The sequence below is a fragment of the Drosophila montana genome, unplaced genomic scaffold (assembly GCF_035044405.1).
Source record: "Drosophila montana isolate Dmon_TW-CO22-7 unplaced genomic scaffold, ASM3504440v1 contig_2747_1, whole genome shotgun sequence".
Taxonomy (NCBI): domain Eukaryota; kingdom Metazoa; phylum Arthropoda; class Insecta; order Diptera; family Drosophilidae; genus Drosophila; species Drosophila montana.
This window is the reverse complement of record NW_026997619.1, coordinates 609,657-627,252: the sequence shown is the minus strand read 5'-3', so window position 1 is coordinate 627,252 and position 17,596 is coordinate 609,657. Positions and strand designations below refer to the sequence as shown.

The 17,596-nt window shown below is 36.9% G+C and overlaps 5 protein-coding genes and 1 long non-coding RNA gene across 8 annotated transcripts in view; 4 read left to right on the top strand and 2 right to left on the bottom strand.

Moving 5' to 3' along the window:
• LOC135429947 (uncharacterized) overlaps positions 1 to 17,596 on the bottom strand; it is a 59,217-nt gene that overhangs the window by 32,901 nt on the left and 8,720 nt on the right. The gene's annotated exons all lie outside the window — the stretch shown is intronic.
• Positions 7,150 to 7,791, top strand: LOC135429946 (uncharacterized). Its single transcript, XM_064684447.1, has 3 exons — positions 7,150 to 7,331; positions 7,385 to 7,517; positions 7,579 to 7,791. Exons 1-3 carry the CDS (start codon positions 7,229 to 7,231, stop codon positions 7,688 to 7,690), a joined length of 348 nt encoding a protein of 115 aa, XP_064540517.1. The 5' UTR covers positions 7,150 to 7,228; the 3' UTR covers positions 7,691 to 7,791.
• LOC135429925 (uncharacterized) lies at positions 9,049 to 11,083 on the top strand. 2 transcript variants are annotated; one of them, XR_010436489.1, is made up of 4 exons: positions 9,049 to 9,211; positions 9,268 to 9,391; positions 9,456 to 9,777; positions 10,618 to 10,645. XR_010436489.1 is itself a non-coding variant. In XM_064684416.1 (3 exons), the coding sequence occupies exons 1-3, from the start codon at positions 9,669 to 9,671 to the stop codon at positions 10,920 to 10,922; spliced, it is 345 nt and encodes a 114-aa protein (XP_064540486.1). In that variant the 5' UTR covers positions 9,589 to 9,668; the 3' UTR covers positions 10,923 to 11,083. The 2 variants fall into 2 exon arrangements, 1 of the variants encoding a protein (XP_064540486.1); XM_064684416.1 differs by lacking the exons at positions 9,049 to 9,211; positions 9,268 to 9,391 and adding an exon at positions 10,820 to 11,083 and having other exon boundaries at positions 9,589 to 9,777; positions 10,618 to 10,750.
• LOC135429911 (uncharacterized) lies at positions 12,550 to 13,022 on the top strand. The gene is made up of 2 exons (XM_064684398.1): positions 12,550 to 12,807; positions 12,870 to 13,022. The coding sequence occupies exons 1-2, from the start codon at positions 12,581 to 12,583 to the stop codon at positions 12,973 to 12,975; spliced, it is 333 nt and encodes a 110-aa protein (XP_064540468.1). The 5' UTR covers positions 12,550 to 12,580; the 3' UTR covers positions 12,976 to 13,022.
• On the top strand, positions 13,367 to 15,662 carry LOC135429910 (uncharacterized). Its single transcript, XR_010436486.1, has 2 exons — positions 13,367 to 13,665; positions 15,544 to 15,662. It is a non-coding gene; the product is annotated as an uncharacterized LOC135429910 (long non-coding RNA).
• LOC135429922 (uncharacterized) lies at positions 16,984 to 17,537 on the bottom strand. The gene is made up of 3 exons (XM_064684413.1): positions 17,397 to 17,537; positions 17,221 to 17,338; positions 16,984 to 17,158 (listed from the first exon to the last, which is right to left on the bottom strand). Exons 1-3 carry the CDS (start codon positions 17,491 to 17,493, stop codon positions 17,038 to 17,040), a joined length of 336 nt encoding a protein of 111 aa, XP_064540483.1. The 5' UTR covers positions 17,494 to 17,537; the 3' UTR covers positions 16,984 to 17,037.

Genomic DNA, 17,596 nt, shown 5'->3' with positions numbered 1-17,596 from the left:
GGAGAGGGGTTGGGGGTTTGGCTGCGGTTGATTGGCAGGCGGGCATTTGGTTGCAGCACGCAGCTAATTGCCACTTGAAAACTGCCCGTGCATAGCTTGGTGAGGGCTAGGGTCAAGTTGGGTAGAAGAAAAAAAAAAAAGGAAAACAGGTCTGCAAAACTGTGGCACGGACAGCGAGGCATGCCACACACACAGACACACGCGACGACTGACAACAATGCCACACGCAATTGTCCTTGCAAGGACACACACACAGCTGGCACGTCAACGTCTTGGGCTGCTGCTGCTGCTGCTGCGAAAATATTGATCCACATTTTCATATTTTTTAAAAAGAAAAACGTTCAACATGTCCAGGTGCGAGTGTGTGAGGGGGGCAAGTCAGGTGCTGCCGTCCCGGGCAATGTCTCTGCCATGTCCCTTGCTCAAAATTTATGAATTGCGCTTCTTTCTGTGTGTGTTGTGTGTGTGTGTGTGTTGTGTTGGTTCTTTTTGTTTGTGTGTTGCCTGCGGCTGCGTCTTTGCAGCCAGCCGCACACGTTGCGTATACGCGATGTTTATTGATTGCAAACGAATGTGTTGCGCTTGCCAAGCAATTCAACATTTTCCATTTCATTGTTCCCCCTCCCCTCAACTATGCGCATAAAGCATATATATATATATTTTTTTTTGTTTAAAGAAAGGGAAAGAGAATTTCGTAATATTGTTTTTTGTCAATGTAATATTTTATGTGAGATTTAAGGCTGTAGGGAGTTGTATAAATATACATTAATAGGCTCAAGGATTTTTGTGCATTAAAATAATCTGACAATAAGAGCTCAACTTTCGAGTAAATCTTACTTAGATAGTGGGAAGTAGGGGGTAGATAGGGAAGATAGGGAAGCAGCAGTCCGATTAAATTATATATATTTTTATTAATACTATATATGACCTTATATTGCTTCCTCTTTTATTAAATATAAGAGTTAGCTTTAGTCGAAAGTAGAGTCTTCTGCCTAACTCCAAACCTAGCTAGGTAGAAATGGGGCACATGCGTCGGTCCCCGATTTGTATCTTAAAGATACACACACAGTTTAACAACCATTAACTGCGTTTGGCTAGAATTTTGTGCATCTTATAATTGTTTGCTTAACCTAATCGTTGGGGTTTTTTCAACGTCCGCTGGAAGCAAATTTTAATGTTGTTCGTATTCATGGACAGGCGCGCAATTAAAGCGACGCGTCGACGTCGACTGAGACTGCGACTGCGACGTCAACGTCAACGTAATTGTTTTTATTTTTCGTGTGTACACACGCCTAAAAATAACCAACACGTAAATATTGTCTAGATATACAAACGGACGCGACGCATATAGTATAGATACATGTAAATATATGTTAGATAGTGTGTGCATATTCGTATAGAAGTAAAAGCATTTAGCTGTTGACTGCGAAGCATAAAAGTGAAATTGACCAGAAAAGCAAACGGACAGCAAACGAAACGAAAGCCATTAAAAAAAGAAAAACTGAATACGAATTTGAGCAAAGCATCTTATACCCTGCACGCCACGGGCTGAAAGGGTATGCTTAGTGCGTGCAGTAAATCACGTGCCAAACATCGGGTCAATTTTTCCACTCAACTAGTGTGTAAACACTTATAGAATACAAGCTGAAGGGGTATGTTGCCAATTTTTCCATTGAAATAATGTGTACACACTTTCCATAAAGCACACGCACTCAGCTGCATACACACTGCCAGAAACAGGGTATCTCATAGTCGTGCTTGTTTGTTGTTGCTGATTTGAGAATTTGGCTTACGAATTGGCATTGGGAATTGGCATTGGATTTGGAATTGGCCAACGCTGCGGATGCTGCCTGCGTGTTGATTGGCCAAAGTCAATGCCAGACGCACACACACACACACACATCTGTTACTGTGTGTGTGTGTGTGTGAGTGAAAATTGTCAACTTTGAGTCTTGCGCCTTTTTGGCCAACCTTTTGGCCCAAAAGCAAACAAAATGAGAGTTGAAAACGAAATTGAAGCCCATTAAGCGGCACTCGAGTGGTTCCTCGGGCTCCAGAATATATTTTGTAATTGCCGCAGCGCAGAAGATTCAATAAAAAAAAAAGAGAAAAATTGGCCCAAAACTTATTTGCTGTTTATTGTGGCTGTTTTTGGGGTTTTTTTTTTTTCTCTTTCTTATAGGCCATGTCCTTGCGGCCGTAGCCTTGCCTTCATGGACGCGCGCAAACAAAGCGCACGGCGAGAGGTCCTTGCCGGCGCCTGCCTCCTGGCATGCCTGACTGGGCCTGGGCCTGGGCCTGGGCCTCGGCTTGAGCCCGAGTGCTGCTTTGCATTTAATTACGCTTAAAAATTAATTAATTTCTTTTTTGTGGCTGGCGCTACGTGAAGTGACTTGAGACATAATCAAGCTGCCACAACCCCCCCCCTCCCACTACCCAGCCGCGCCTTAAAGTAGGCAACAGTGCGGCCACTTTTATCTGCCAGCTTTTATCCTTGTAAACTGATGGAGTCTGGCGGGGATTGGGCAGGGGGTGTGGGCCTGATGGGCAGCGCACTTGTGTCTTAAATAATTCAACAAGCGCGGTTTTTTGTAGCCAACAAAAAAAACAACAACAACAAACAACACCTGCACTGCGCACCTTTAAATGCCAAGGATAAGCGCTTGGGCTTGGTTAATGCGGATTTCTTTGGTTTCTTTTGGCTTTATACAATAATAACAAAATTTTAAATAGCCAAATTCATTAAATAGAAATAATTAAAGTAATAATAAGCAACAATAAGTAGATAAGTTTCTTGCTAAGCTGAGCTAATTACATTAAGCTGAAGACTAAATTACAATATTATTTATAAACATGATATTCAAAGTGTAAAGATCAAAACTTGATTACAATTCTATCTATAAACATAATAAGAAATATTAAAAAACGAATAAGTAGGGATATCTTCGGCAGAAGATTTAAAACCCTTGTAAACATTTCCCTTTTTCAGATTTGTGAGAATAATGAAGCTCGAAAATGCTGAGTTTGATGCAAATATCTTTGAGAACAGAATAGATCCTACTATTCGACCTATCTATCCTATACAAGCTATATGATATAGTGGTCCGATGTTAATAGAATTTTGCATATATGTAGCAAATATAGTGAAACTTATAAGTTGGGAAAGATATCTTGATGAACAATAAAGTTGTTCAGCTCAATAATAAAGTAGTCTAAGTCGACCAGTTTGACATATGACCTATTTAAAGTTTCAAGAAAATAGCTTTAAAACTGAAAAAGTATTTCGCATAGATACTGATCTATAATATTTATACTTTATGGGGTCGGAGATGTCTCCTTCTATGCGATTCACATTTTAATACAAAACTATAATAGCCTGTCAAAAAAAATTGAAAACGAAAGTTAACAATAAAAAACAAAATTGTTTTTTATTGGCAAGCAATCGAGGTGATCAAAGTTCAGGGCACAAACCCCCAAAGAGACGTGCGGGCAGTTCGAGTATAAATATATACATAAATTAATATAAAAAAGAATATATATAAAAATATATATTCGGTTTAAGCTTGGATAAGGCTTGCATTTCAGCATTATACTTCAACACACGTACAACGCCGGGTAATTTCTTACAGTATTTTCATATACAAATGGTTATAATTATAAATAAACTTAATTACTTGCCAAATATTTATACAAATGCATCCGCATAAGAGATTAAATTGCGTTCCTCACCTGCAATATAAATAATAAAATATAATATAGATTAGTTTGTATTTTTATGGCATATATATATATATCTTATAATTGTGTACGTAAGCTAATTATTTCATGTTCATTTTCAAAAATTGAAGTGCTTTTGTCTAGCATTTTATTTAACGGAAATTCCATTTATTTGTGGTTATTTGTGGTAAACGTTTTGGTATTCAAGTGTATTTTTGTAACAATTGGAAACACAAGCAAGAAATGAACTCAAGACCACGCGCAATGTTGTTATTGTAATTTAAATTGTTGTTGTTGTTGTTGGACATTTTGAGTAGCTGACACAAAACAGAAACGTTGAAAGCGCAACAAAAGCTACAAAAGAAAAGAAAAGAAAAGAAAAGGCGAACAGCTTGTAGAATATTTGCCAAAATGTGCATTTTGGCAAAAACAAATTTTAATAACTCAGTGCGGGGCGCTGTCAAAAGCTAAACCAGCAGCAGCAGCAACAACAACAACAATAACAATGACAACAACTGCAAGTAACAACAACAAACAACGTAAAGCCGCAGCAGAGCAGCAGCAGCAGCAGCTACAACAAAAATAGTTGAGTCAATTTGTGTATTTGAAGGTCGCTGAAGGTGGTTGTTGTTGCTGCAGTTACTCTGCCTGCTGTTGTTGTTGCTTCCTCTGCCTCTGCTGCCGCTGCTGCTGTTACAGTTACTTTGAGTGCACTAGAAAGCAGCGGAAGAAGCATCCAAACAAATCTGAAAGAGCAGGATGGAGAGAGACAGAGCGAGATAGTGTGCCCAGCAGTTTAGATAGGGTTAAGCAAAATGGTTGGGCAGCCGCTGGAAGCGTCGGCAGGGGGGGGGGGGGGGGGTCTGTGCACTGTGCAGCTCACTTATTGGATTTTCCCCTACATTTGCACCCCGCGCGCTTAAGCATAAAAATCACTGGGTAGAATGAAATTTTGTTTACGGCACTTTATTGTGTTGTTGCTCTTGTTCTTATTTGAATTCGTTTATTTTACAGTTTATCAAGCAATTGCAGCAGCGAAATTTTGTTGAATATTTTAAACATGCACACATACAAGTGTATTTGCATTAAAATAATGCATTACAGCTGAACAAATGAATAATTTACACACAAAATGCTAAATGCATTTAAATATCTTTACGTATGCGTTTTGCGTATTACGTATACGCAATGTAACACATTTTTACAACTCAATTGACATATGCATTATGCATTTATAACAGTAAATTAAATTAATTATTTAAATAATATAATGTATAAAGCCATATACATTAATTGGAACTAATTATCGAAATGACAACGTTTATCTTACTTATATGGCACGTTTTTTGTATTTTAATCAAATTGTATGTATTTATTTATCATTTAAATCCAATTATTAAAACACTCAGTTGTGTCTACACGCTTTTTATACGATATAACTCGATAAGTAATATCTGTTTTAATCGCTTAAATTATTTGAAATAAATTTAAAATGTTTTTATTTAATGCAGCATTCTTTTCAGTTCTGTTATTTTTGTGCGCTAGCGCGAGCTCCCCACTTAAAAACATAAATGCCGTTTAAAAAAGTTTAACTTCATAATGGATCCAAACACACGCACACACATAAGCACACTCCAACACACAAAGAAACAAGCACACGCACACTTTAACCCACACAAAAAGCTTCTCATACGCACTTTAAATGCCGGCGGCTTCAGCTCTGACGTCACAGAAATTAAAAGCGTTCCATACATAATGAAAAATATTAAAATAAAAGAAGATCAACTTTGAGGCTGTTGCGGGCCAGGTCAGGCATAAAAAAAACGCACACGGACTCACACAAAAGGCAATAAAAATAAAACATTTCGCTTGTATCTCATTCACTTTGATATGAACTCTAATATCATTGAAATTATAATTATGTGTGTTTTATACGCGACCATAAAAGAGAGAGAGAGAGGGAAAGAGAGACAGAGAAAGCTGCCACACAGGTTAAGCTTACATATGTGCATATATATATTTAATATATATACACACAGCCGAATCGCTTGGGGCCAAAGCTGTTTGCTTGGGCGCCTGTTACGCCCACAACATTTTCATTGGCGCTGCAAAAACAACAAAAAAACGGTAGCTTAATAAAATGTTGCCATTGACCGTTGCTGTGTGTTGACCGTAAGGTAGATGCGTGGCCCCCACCTGTTACCCCTCTCCCCCCGTGAACATCAATCGTCTGCGTGCCAATTTGTTATATATGCTGCGTTTACGTGTTGATTGCTTATATATGCAAATCGATGTTTATATCTAGGCATCTGCACCTTTTTCGTATCCAAATGCTGATCGATCCAGCTAAATTTATGCCTCTCTGTTGGTTGCCTAAAACTTCTGGCTATTTTCCTGCTGCACACACGAGCCGACCAATGTGTACACACGGCAATCTATTTGGGTTTATTTATTTGATTAAATCGCCAATATCTAACAAAAATCAATTCATTTATAAAGCAAAGCAATCAAAGAATTTATCCATGTGCAATTCCTTTCCTTAAATTTAAACTTCTTTTCAAAGCTTTTCAAACAACAAAAACTATTTGTTTCGCAGCAGATAGTTCAACCTGTTGTGGCTGGAAGAAGAAGAGGAGGGGGGGGTGAAAAAAAAAGCAGATGCTATCTTCAAAATGGGGAATTGCATATTTCAATCTCAGCTGAGGCCACTCGATTCAATTAATTTCAGCTGGCAAACAATGAAGGCCGCTTGCCTAATTGCCAGCATGGCCAAATGTAATCAAGTCCGAGTCGAGACAAAAGAGAGGAGAAAAAGAGCTAGGCTGAGGGGGGGTAGGAGGTGTAGGAGGGGGGGGGGGCAGCATTGGCAGCTAAAACAAAAACATCAGCAATGGATTTACATTTACTTGGCCCAACACAACTAAACACTAAATAACAACAACACACACACACACACAGACACAAGCAAACACACGCACACACACACAAACACATGCATGCATCAATTATATGGCCACTAATTTGTCTACATTGGGTAGCTAAATAATTGCAGACTGATAGGGGGGGTTCGTTGAGGGGAAAGCAGCAATCAAAATCCGACAGACAACACACACACACACACACATACAAATATTTGCATTGCGCTGCAGGCAAGGGCTCGTGCCGAGGTGGGGGGAGGGGGTGCGGGCTGAGGGCGTCAACGTTGTTTAATCGAATTATGCAAAGGCAACGACAACATCTGCACACACACACACAGACAGGCAGCTGCACATGACGGGATTAACATATTCGATAAATGTATCTGTATCTGCATCTATAAATGTATCTGCGACTGCGGCTCTGGCTGTGGCTGTAGCTGCTGATGCTTTTAATTAAAATGTGCATATGAAATCGACAGCAGCAGGCGGCAGACATCAGGGCAGGCCTTACAAATTTAACACACACACACACACACAAATTGAATCTCTAAGTAAAATTTCCTGAAACACACAGTTAAAAAATAAAATACAGAATGTCGCTGTTTATGGCCGGTTTGATCCTGGCCCTCGTCTTGCTGCTGCACAGCGAACATCCTGTCGATGCGGATGCCTATCATACCATATTCAAACATGACGGTAAGCCCAGCATTTAGTCTAACCAATTAATTGCTCCCACTACCTGGCCACAGATTATCCCAATAAGTGCTTTCTCAAATTGCCCAAGGGCGGTAAATTGCTGATCAATTCGGATCAGTACGCACGTTATCCTGGCAAGTGCGCTGAAATTTATTGTGGCCGCAACAGCTGGGCCTTGGTCTATACGTAAGCTCCATGCATTTCTTTTTGTATATCTAACAGCTAATTTCCCATTCTTCGCGCCCAGCTGTGAGCCGAAGAATCCGCCCCACGGCTGCGAATATGGCGAACATGAGAATTTCGATGCTCCCTTCCCCAAATGCTGTCCACGCCGTGTTAAATGCAATACTGTCAAGTAAAATCTATATTATTTGGCTTAGTTTAAGTTTTTTTTTTCTCGTCAAATTTTGCGTTGCTACTTTAAATCAATAAAAAGTAGAAAAATTATAAAAAAATTAAATTGATTAGCTTTAACTTAACATGGGATTTGAACTGGTAACCTTTAATTGCACATTGGATTTGATCCGTTAACCACGAGATTTAATTCGGTAATCTTTAACATAACATGGGACTTGAACCTGTAATCTATAACTTAACGTGAAATTTGAACTGGTTTTTTTAAGTTGACGGGATTTGAACCGGTAACCTTTAACTGAGCATTTGATTTGAACCGTTAACCGCGAGATTAAAGCCGGTAACCCTTAACGTAAATGGGATTTGAACAGCTAATCCTTAACTTAACATGGAATTGGAACTGGTAACCTTTAACTTAACGTGGGATTTGAACCGTTAATCTTCTCACTCGATTGATTCACTTAAAATGAATATGCCCCAACAAAACTTTAATCACGTGGTGAATGAAGCGAGCTGAAAACATCAGAATTTCAATTTTTTCTTGCCTTTGTAATGCATTTTTTATGGTAAACACATAAATTTTTTTCGAAGAACCGCTCGTTCAATTAACAGAAAACGCTGTCAATATGCCACAGAGGCAGCTAGTCAGTTTTTTATAAAAGAAAATATGTTCAAGTAGCTGTCAAAAACATTTTGCCAATTTACAACGATCCCATTTTTGAAATACATTTTCAGGCATAAACAATAAAAGGGTCTCTATCAATCAATCTAGGGAAAAGCCACAGCATTAACCTACCAACTAACCCAACTTTATCTTAAAAAACTCAATATAACAATACTGAAAGTTCCTTGTAGTGCAAAATACGCATGTCTAACCTTATTTCACTTAACTAACAACCTAACCCTTTTATAGTATTAAATGAAGTTTCTTCCAATGCAACCTACAAGTGCCTAACCTAACCTCACTTAACCAATGTAATCGAACATAACCCAACTTTACCCAACCTAACCCAATCTTTTCTTAACAATAACCTCACTAATGTCAACTAACCAACAACCTAACCTGTACATATTATTAAATGAAGTTTCTTCCAATGCAACCTACAAGTACCTAACCTAACCTCACTTTACCAATGAAATCGAACCTAACCCAACTTTACATAACCTTGCTTTTATCGCACATAACCTTAAATTTAACGTAATATTATTAAAAAAAAGAATGCAACGTGAATAAACTAACCTCTCTTGAACAACTGCATCAAACCTAAACCAACTTAACATAACCTAAATTTACTCCTACCTAACCTCAAATTAAAAATGATAATGCAAAATTAGATCTTCGTAACTTAGTATCTCTTTGAAAAGCTGTCAAAGTATCTGCCCAAATTACTCGTGAATCATTTATAAAAATTAAAATTAATTAACGAAAAACATGAAATTCCCCTTGATTATTTTATTTAAATTAATTGCATTTTTTACACTCGGACTTCACGCCGCCGAATGGGTGGGCATGTATTATAATGCAAGTATGTAAATGGGAACTGTTTCTCAAAATATATATGATAATACCCATTGAGTGTAGAATATCCGGGCAAGTGCGTAATTGCATCGGACCTGATACTCAACGAGGGCGTGAGCATTAAGGATCCCACGCACGAATGCCGTCAGATTGTGTGCGGCTCCAATGGCTCGACGATATTTCAAAGGTGCGTACTTAACAGATACAATGTAATGTATCTAATGGCTAAATGTATATAATGCCATTAACAGCTGTGGTATTATCAGCGGCCTCCCGGCCACTTGTCGCTTTGGCTCCTTTATCAACATGGATCTGCCCTATCCGCATTGCTGTGAGCGTACAATCATCTGTTTGTGAGAGACTCAATCCAGAAACTAAACCAAAGCAATCTATGACATACACTTTGGAAATTGATAACTATATATGCCAATGTATATACATATATAGGCAGATATATAGAGCTTATGTGTGAACACATGATGTTTGTTTTCAAAGCTGCCCTCATTCTTTTCGTTTTCGAGTACCTAACTCAGACTCAAGCCCTGAACGCACTCAATTACTATGGAGACAGCGGTGAGTATGAAATCTATTTAAGATTTGATTTACTTTGTACTTTTTTATGCTGTGCACTTATCAAAAATGGGGAAGGTTGAAGGTTGTACAGCCAGAAGGAGGCATTAGCCGAGTACGGCCTTCCAGCTATCTATGAGAGCTAGGCCCTCAAAATTTTTTAAGTTTTCGTATAACTCATCTTAAAGATTATATCAAGTTATTATCAATTCAATACGTTTAATCTCACTATCTATAAGGATAAGATATAGATTCTCAGCCTAGGTTTATTGCGGAAATTTTCGTATAGTACATCAAGATTATTTCAAATAATCAATAACTCAATACGTTTATCCAAGGATAAGGATATATATCTAGATATATATATAAGGATTATATATATTGATTATCAGAATCGGTTAATGGCGCAAGGTAAAAGTTATTATGGTATGTGTGCTAGCTTCTGATATGACAGAATCTGATTTTAGGTATATACACAAATTTAAATAACATTTAAACCCGATCGGACTATAAGCACCGACGTTATTGAAGTATGCATCTAAAATGGTGCGAGACTGAGGAAAGAAAAAGCACAGACGGCGGCTAGTTTTTGATTATTTCTGTGTTTTTCCGCATATATTGTATATATTTGAATCATCTTATGATTACAAACATACTAAAGAGCAGCTGATAACAGGGTAGCTCCTATTGTATTATAATATATTTTATTATATATATATATAAATATATATATATATATAATATATATAATATAAATATATATATATACTTATATAATATTATATACAAATTATATTATTTTATTTTATCTTTCCATCTATTCGTCTCTAATCCTTTTTCTAGCATACCCTGGACGTTGTGTTGTGGATATGAGCAAATCCATAGTGCTGCTGAATTTGGGGGAAGCTGTTAAACTGGATTCGCTGCCCTGCACCCAGATCTTCTGCATGGGCGATGGCTGGGGCATGCTTCAAACGTATGTTAAACTGATACAATAATTATAATATAATAGATATCTGATAGATTTTATATGCTCTTCGACCAGTTGCAATTATGTTCCCCCACCGACTGATTGTCGTTACGCAGCTTTCAAGCACTGGGATGCGGGATACCCCAAATGCTGCAAGCGTCATATTATTTGTGATTGAAATTAGAAATTTGAAATGATTCGTTTAACTAATTAACTCATTTTTGGTCTTTTCTGTTAAATGATTGTACGCAAACAAAATTAAATAAGTGCCATCCATTAGCATTTATCGTAAAAAATAAACAATTTAGATCTCAAAAGTACACAAAATTTGACGAAAAATTACATTCGTAATTATTTCTTAAATTTATTCAGATGGGAAACAAATAAAACACGGGCCAAGAGTTCACATTTGGCAACAGCAGCTGTCGACTTATCAGCACTCGCTGCCTATCAGCGAAGTGGAACAAAACAGCACTTAATTAGTTAAATATATTATTTAAATTTAAATAAACACTCAACAAATTTTATAAACTATTAAACATAGGCGTAGGTATATATAGAATTTATGACGAAAATAATTATATTAAAAAAAAAAAATAATTAATTTAAAAAAAATAAATAAATAAATAAATGAATAAAGAATAAAATAAATAAATAATTAATTAAGTAATTATTTTAACTTAAGCGAGACCGCCGAAGTTTTTGTATGAGAATAGTGAACAGAATATAAGATCCATATAATCTATATAAGATCCTACTTTTCCAGTTATCTTTTCTATAGCAGCTATGTAATATACTGGCCCGATTGTAATAAATATAGTTCACATATGTAGGAAGCATAATAACTCGTAATTTCAGAGTTTTGAGTAAGATAACATGATGAACATTAGAGTTGTTCATACATGTAACTACTTTTGCACAGATCCTTCCTATGGCAGCTATATGATATAGTTGTTCGATCCGGCCTGTTGAGACATCTGAACTGCCTTTCAAGACGATAGCTTTATAGCTGAAAGACTAGACTCGCAAAGAAATAGGCACAGATAGACGGACGGACATGGTTATGTTAACTCGGCTGTGGATCAAGAATATATATGCTTTATGGAATCGAAAATGTCTGCTTCTATGCGTACTACATTTCATGACAAAATTATAATATATATAGATCAAAATATAATGAATTTTAATAAAAAACAAAAATATACCTAAACATTAAAATAGAATGGGGAACCTCTTGGAACTCAAAGAAAATATTTAAAATATTAAATTAATATCAAGATGAAAATCGTAGACTTCTTCTGTGAGTATTCTTTATTTTAATTTAGTAATAACATTAATAAAAAATATTAATTCGAATAAATAAATAATATATAATTATTTCCAAATCGCCTAAGAATTTTCTTATATTGTTTACATTTTAATTAATTTATGTAATTGTATAATTTTACAATATTTCTATAATTAATTAATTTATATTGTTATTTATTTAAATTTGTTATTGGCATTTTTGAATATTAATTTAATATACTTGTCATCTTACATGTTAAGGTAGAGTTTAATGTATTGCTAATCTTATCTTTTTCCACATTTATATACACATTACTAATATTCTAGTTAAAGGGGAAAGGGGAAATTCCAACTCTATCCACATATTTGCACACAACTAGCATTTGTTAACAATTTTATATATATTGCAGCCACTATGCACACTGACGCAATCGGAAACCTGTTTGACCCCTGCCCTTGTCCGGTTGGAAGCACCGCCTCATAAAGTCGGCCAGCTGCTATTTCGTATTCTCTCTGAATCAGTCCGATTTTCGAGTGCGCCGCGTTAAGATGAATCTATTTGTGAACGGAATTTTGTTGCTGCTGCTGCTGGCGGCGATGTTGCTGCCACCCACGGAGGCAGCTGTTGCACGTGGCATATTCAAGGATCCGGCGCATCCCGGCAAGTGCTTCATCAAGCCCAATCTCATACTGAATCCGGGCGAGCGTGCCAAATATCCCGATATGGAATGTGCGCGCATTATTTGTGCAGAGCACAGCATGGCGGAAATACACACGTGAGTCTCAATTGCAATTAACTAAACTAGCTTAATTTAAATAACAATTTTGCATTTAACAGCTGCGGCGTTGAGGCCCCGCCCCCTGGCTGCAAGATGGGCGCAGCCAAATTCCCCGAGGCCGATTATCCCAAGTGCTGCGAACGCCAAATCGTTTGTGTCAAGTAAAGTGAATCACTCGCAAAAGCTATTGAATAAATATTTTCAATATTTTATGCGCTTGTTTTTCTAGCGACTGCGCTGACTGCGTTAAATACACAGCGAGCAGCTAAAAATAAAACGCCCACCAAAAAAATAAAACAAAACAAAACAAAACAAAACTTTAGCCGCCTTTTCGCAGTCATCTAGCGATTAAATTTACATTGCTTCATAAACAACATCAACAAACCACATTATAGACAAAGTCTAAAGGCCAAACATCTTCGAACTTAGCTTCATGTTGCTCTCTAAACTGAACATGGAGGACATACGAATTCACAGGAATACATAACAATGAAACAACAACAAACATCATAGATAAACATCACATATAAACACAACTTCATGATTCATGATGCACCTTAAGTGACCATGGAGGACATAGTACGAATTACCAAGGGCACATTTAAATGAAACAACAAACATTACAGATAAACATCTCATATATACACAAGTTCACGCATCAAAGCAGTTTTTAAGGAACGTTTTCAACATAAAGTGACCATGGAGGACATACGAATTTCTTAAGGGCTCATTACAATGAAACAACAACAAACATCCTACATATATAAACATCATACACAACTTCATAGTTCCAAGCAATTTTTAAGGAACGTTTTCTACATAAAGTGACCATGGAGGACAACCAAAATAACGCAGGTAACATTTGTCAATAAGTAGAAATATTCAAAATAAAAGTATAAAAAACTCTTCAGTCATTTGCTTGATTCAAATTAGATTAGAAACGACATTTAGTTAGGTCAAGCTCCTAAAGTGACCATGGAGGACTTGAAAGCGCCGAAGTCTAAGTCTTAAATATTTTTAATTTCAAGTTGAGAAAAAGAGCTTTGCGTATAGAAAGCATTTAATGTGACCATGGAGGAGACTTTAAGTGCTGCAGACATTCAAAAGTGCTGCAAATTACGAGCACATCCACAAATAGAATAGAAAAAAATGTTCTTACATAAAACTTTCCGATAATTAAAGCCCATAAGCTGAACCAGGAGGACATAAAAAAAAAGGTGCTAAGAAAAAAAGTCAAATATAGAAACTCAAAAAATGCTGATTTCTTCCGTTTGACTACAAATTAATTTGCAAATAAGCACACACACACACACACACAGAAGGGGCAGCACTTGAACTGACCATGGAGGACATGAAAATGCCAGCCAAGCACATCGTAAATTGACTTTATCAAGAAGTTAGGCTACGGCCAACCTTAGCTGGAATGTCATACTTATAGCTGCCTACTTTATGGCTCCAAAGTGCTCCCAGTCAGTTTATTATGGGCTATTTTCTTGGTTTATGAGCTCCAAGCGCTGTGCTCCGGCGACTCTATTAATTTTGGCCTGGCGTGGTCAACTGACGTTCTGTTTATTATTTTTTACGAGCTTGGCCCCTTGGCCAGGTTTTAGGCCAACTATTTTTGTAACATACTTTTGCCAAACGAATTTATTGAGCGTTTGTCGTTATGATGGAGCCGATTTTTGTGCCCCCCCCCCCCCCTTCCCTCCCTCTCTCCTCCTACCTCGCTTCGTTCTCAGGGGGAGCCCCAAAAGCCGTCAACAACAATAAGCGCAGAGCTGGGGCAGCAACTGCAAGCGGAAAGATAAGCGCAGCCGGGTCGAAACTGAAACTGAAACCGCACACACAACACTAATTGCCAGCTGTGCGTGTGTGTGTGTAGGTGTAGGTGTGTGTGGGTGTGCGTCGGTGTGTGTGGGTGTGTAGTGGCGGGTGGTTTGGTGTTTTGGTGGTTCGTCGCTTGACCAAATTTAGCTCGGGCGCTGCGTTAAACGTTTCGCATGACCGTCACAGTTTTAGGCCATTTTTTTTTAACACTTCTAAAGGGTATTATACTTTTGTCGTGGAGTATGTAACACATAGAAGCAGACAGCCTAGGAACGAACGTGCAAAATAATCATGGCCTAATATGAACAACATTTTTGTTCTTCAACCTATCTTGGTAAGAATCAGTTTTAGCATGTTTCTTATATAAAGGCAAAATCTCAGTCGCAAAAGCCTACGATATCATAGGAAATCTCTATATGTCATATATATGATATAGTTTTAAAGAAAGAATCGATCAAAAATGGAGTTTTTGTCTGAAAATCCGTCTGTTTTGCTCTTGAAATTACGAGCTTCCCAATTAAACTCACTAATCGGCAAGAGTATTCAATATTCGGCGTGCCGTAGATAATCGCTTCTACAGCTACGATTTGACCTCATTTTGAACATTGTTTGACCTTTGCATTTATTTGCTATTCAATTTAAGCCCGCAAAGCAAAATAGATTTTCGCCTAGAAATATTCCAAACTAAATATAATTTATTTAACATATATATATAGCATAGATTCAACATGGAAATCCTCTTAGGCTACGTAGGCGTTATATTCAGAGTTGTGTAAATAATTTAAAGTTAAAATTTAAATTTAAAGCTCATTTCACATTGCAGCTAAAATGTATAAGAGTTTATAAGAAATTGATTTTTATATTGTTTTATTCAGCTTTTGATAATGTCATTTTACGAATTTTCAGCATGGTTGGCAACCCTATCAACATAAAGTGCCAACAATTTATTTAAATGTTGGCAACGCCACACGAAAAAGCGGAACACAAGTTAAATATTATCCTCATGTCAAATATTTATTAACTCCTTCGCTTGACAGGCAACAAAACTAACCAAAATATATTGTACTATAATAAAATAACGAACTGTATTTAAAATGTACTAAATGTAACTAACAAATAATGAATAAATAAATAAAAGTTTTGCAGAAGTATAAAAATAAAATGTTTTTTATTACATGCTCAATACAAATTAATTTAAACAACTTGTTAAACTAGCTGTTAGCTTTAACAGGAGCTTAAGAAAGTAGAAGTAAAATAAAAATCAAATATTTATTTTATTAACTATTATTAATTTATCATTTCAACTAATTTTGTTTGACTATCGTTTTTTTTTATTGCTCATCTCTAGCACGGTATTAGCCACACACACACACACACACACGGCAGAAACGTTGTAACTTAAGCCACAAATTCAAATAGATTTGGTGACCGTGTCGAATGCATTTAACTGAAACTAATTGAACCTGGTGTCGTTCCAGTTATGAGATTGTGTGTGTGTAGCGTGTGTGTTTGTAATTGTATTAAGTGTGCCCTTAACTAAATACATGTGTACCTGGCTAAAACATGTACAGGTAACCTACGTGGGCTTAAGTCAACAGACAAATAGAAACCACATCGTTAATTAGTAGCTATTTTGATTTCGAATGTTTGATTAGCCAATGGCAAAGACCTATGTCAATTGAGCTCGCATCTTAACAACAATATACATTTCGAAAATTAACTATAATTATAAAAGTAACAATTGTTAGCTGTTCCAGCATTCAAGTTATATTGTTAAGACAAACAAATGCTAATTTTTATCAAGCAGAAAAAATAATTATCTGGAAGTGGCGCAAATTTAATTAAAAGAAATTGTTGTAATAAATAAGAAAAGAGCTCTTGTCGGGAGTGCCTGACTAGGAGATACCCTGAGCCCAGCGCCCTTACAAACATTCTAATTTCTTAACATGCATACATATACAAAAGCACACATATATACACACACACATAAGGATGCACGCCGTATGACTGACCTTCTTCTTCCCTTAGCCCTATACTATGGCAAATGCTTCCTCAAATAACTTCGGTGTTTATGGTCCGATTTTTTTGAAATTTTCAGGGCTTACAAATGGCAGCGAATTGTTCGTACATCCCAAGGCTCAAGACTTTACGCTGCAATTCTTTCTTAATTGTTGGGAGATATTGGTGTATACTATGCGAATATACTACAAACACAATTTGGTATTTCAAGCTTAAGCTCTCAAGCTCGAGATATGCTTAAAAAGCGAGATTTGGATAATAACAAGAGAATACCAATCTGAATAATCACATACTTTACAGACTGTAGAAGAAGCACAAAAACTCACGTAACATTCAGAGCGATTATATTATATATTTTTCAGACAGAAACAAAAGAATTGCTTAGATTTCACTATCTCCCGTGGGACAGTGCACCGCATTGATGCAACACTTGGGATAATCAGCATCGGGATACTTTGCATCGCCCAATTTGCATGGGAGTGGCACTGCCTTAACACCACAGCTGCAGATATATAGAAACTATTTATAGTACAGATGGAAAAAACGGAAGACCCGAACTCTTACGTTGCGATAGTTGCTGCGCCGTCTCCGTTGCAAGTGAGGAGCTGGCAGTTGGGCAGGGTCTTAGTGTCGCCCTTACTCAATATGGTGTTGGCATCATAGACACACTTGCCCGGATGTGCTTTGAGATGCAAGAAATATTATATAGATATATTTAATTGAAAAATCGCGCTACACACCGTCGCTCTTGAAACTGCCCTGCGATACAGCCGCAAAGATCTCGGTGCTTAGCACGGTAGCCAGCACAAATAAAGTTAGAAATATACCAGCTTTCATCTTGACAATCGGAAAGCTTCTGACTGCCGTCTTTGCGTCAAGCGCAATTTATAGGCATATCTATGCATAACTTGTCTGTCGAGTGGCTCATCGTGAAACTTGT

Excerpts from the sequence above, each read along its gene's own strand:
- LOC135429946 (XM_064684447.1), top strand. The coding sequence starts at position 7,229 with ATGTCGCTGTTTATGGCCGGTTTGATCCTGGCCCTCGTCTTGCTGCTG. Across the intron at positions 7,332-7,384 it reads TACCATATTCAAACATGACG|ATTATCCCAATAAGTGCTTT; the intron begins GTAAGCCCAGCA and ends ACCTGGCCACAG. Across the intron at positions 7,518-7,578 it reads AGCTGGGCCTTGGTCTATAC|CTGTGAGCCGAAGAATCCGC; the intron begins GTAAGCTCCATG and ends CTTCGCGCCCAG.
- LOC135429925 (XM_064684416.1), top strand. The coding sequence starts at position 9,669 with ATGTGTGAACACATGATGTTTGTTTTCAAAGCTGCCCTCATTCTTTTC. Across the intron at positions 9,778-10,617 it reads CAATTACTATGGAGACAGCG|CATACCCTGGACGTTGTGTT; the intron begins GTGAGTATGAAA and ends TCCTTTTTCTAG. Across the intron at positions 10,751-10,819 it reads GGCTGGGGCATGCTTCAAAC|TTGCAATTATGTTCCCCCAC; the intron begins GTATGTTAAACT and ends CTCTTCGACCAG.
- LOC135429911 (XM_064684398.1), top strand. The coding sequence starts at position 12,581 with ATGAATCTATTTGTGAACGGAATTTTGTTGCTGCTGCTGCTGGCGGCG. Across the intron at positions 12,808-12,869 it reads AGCATGGCGGAAATACACAC|CTGCGGCGTTGAGGCCCCGC; the intron begins GTGAGTCTCAAT and ends TGCATTTAACAG.
- LOC135429922 (XM_064684413.1), bottom strand. The coding sequence starts at position 17,493 with ATGAAAGCTGGTATATTTCTAACTTTATTTGTGCTGGCTACCGTGCTA. Across the intron at positions 17,339-17,396 it reads GGGCAGTTTCAAGAGCGACG|CACATCCGGGCAAGTGTGTC; the intron begins GTGTGTAGCGCG and ends TGCATCTCAAAG. Across the intron at positions 17,159-17,220 it reads GGCGCAGCAACTATCGCAAC|CTGTGGTGTTAAGGCAGTGC; the intron begins GTAAGAGTTCGG and ends ATATATCTGCAG.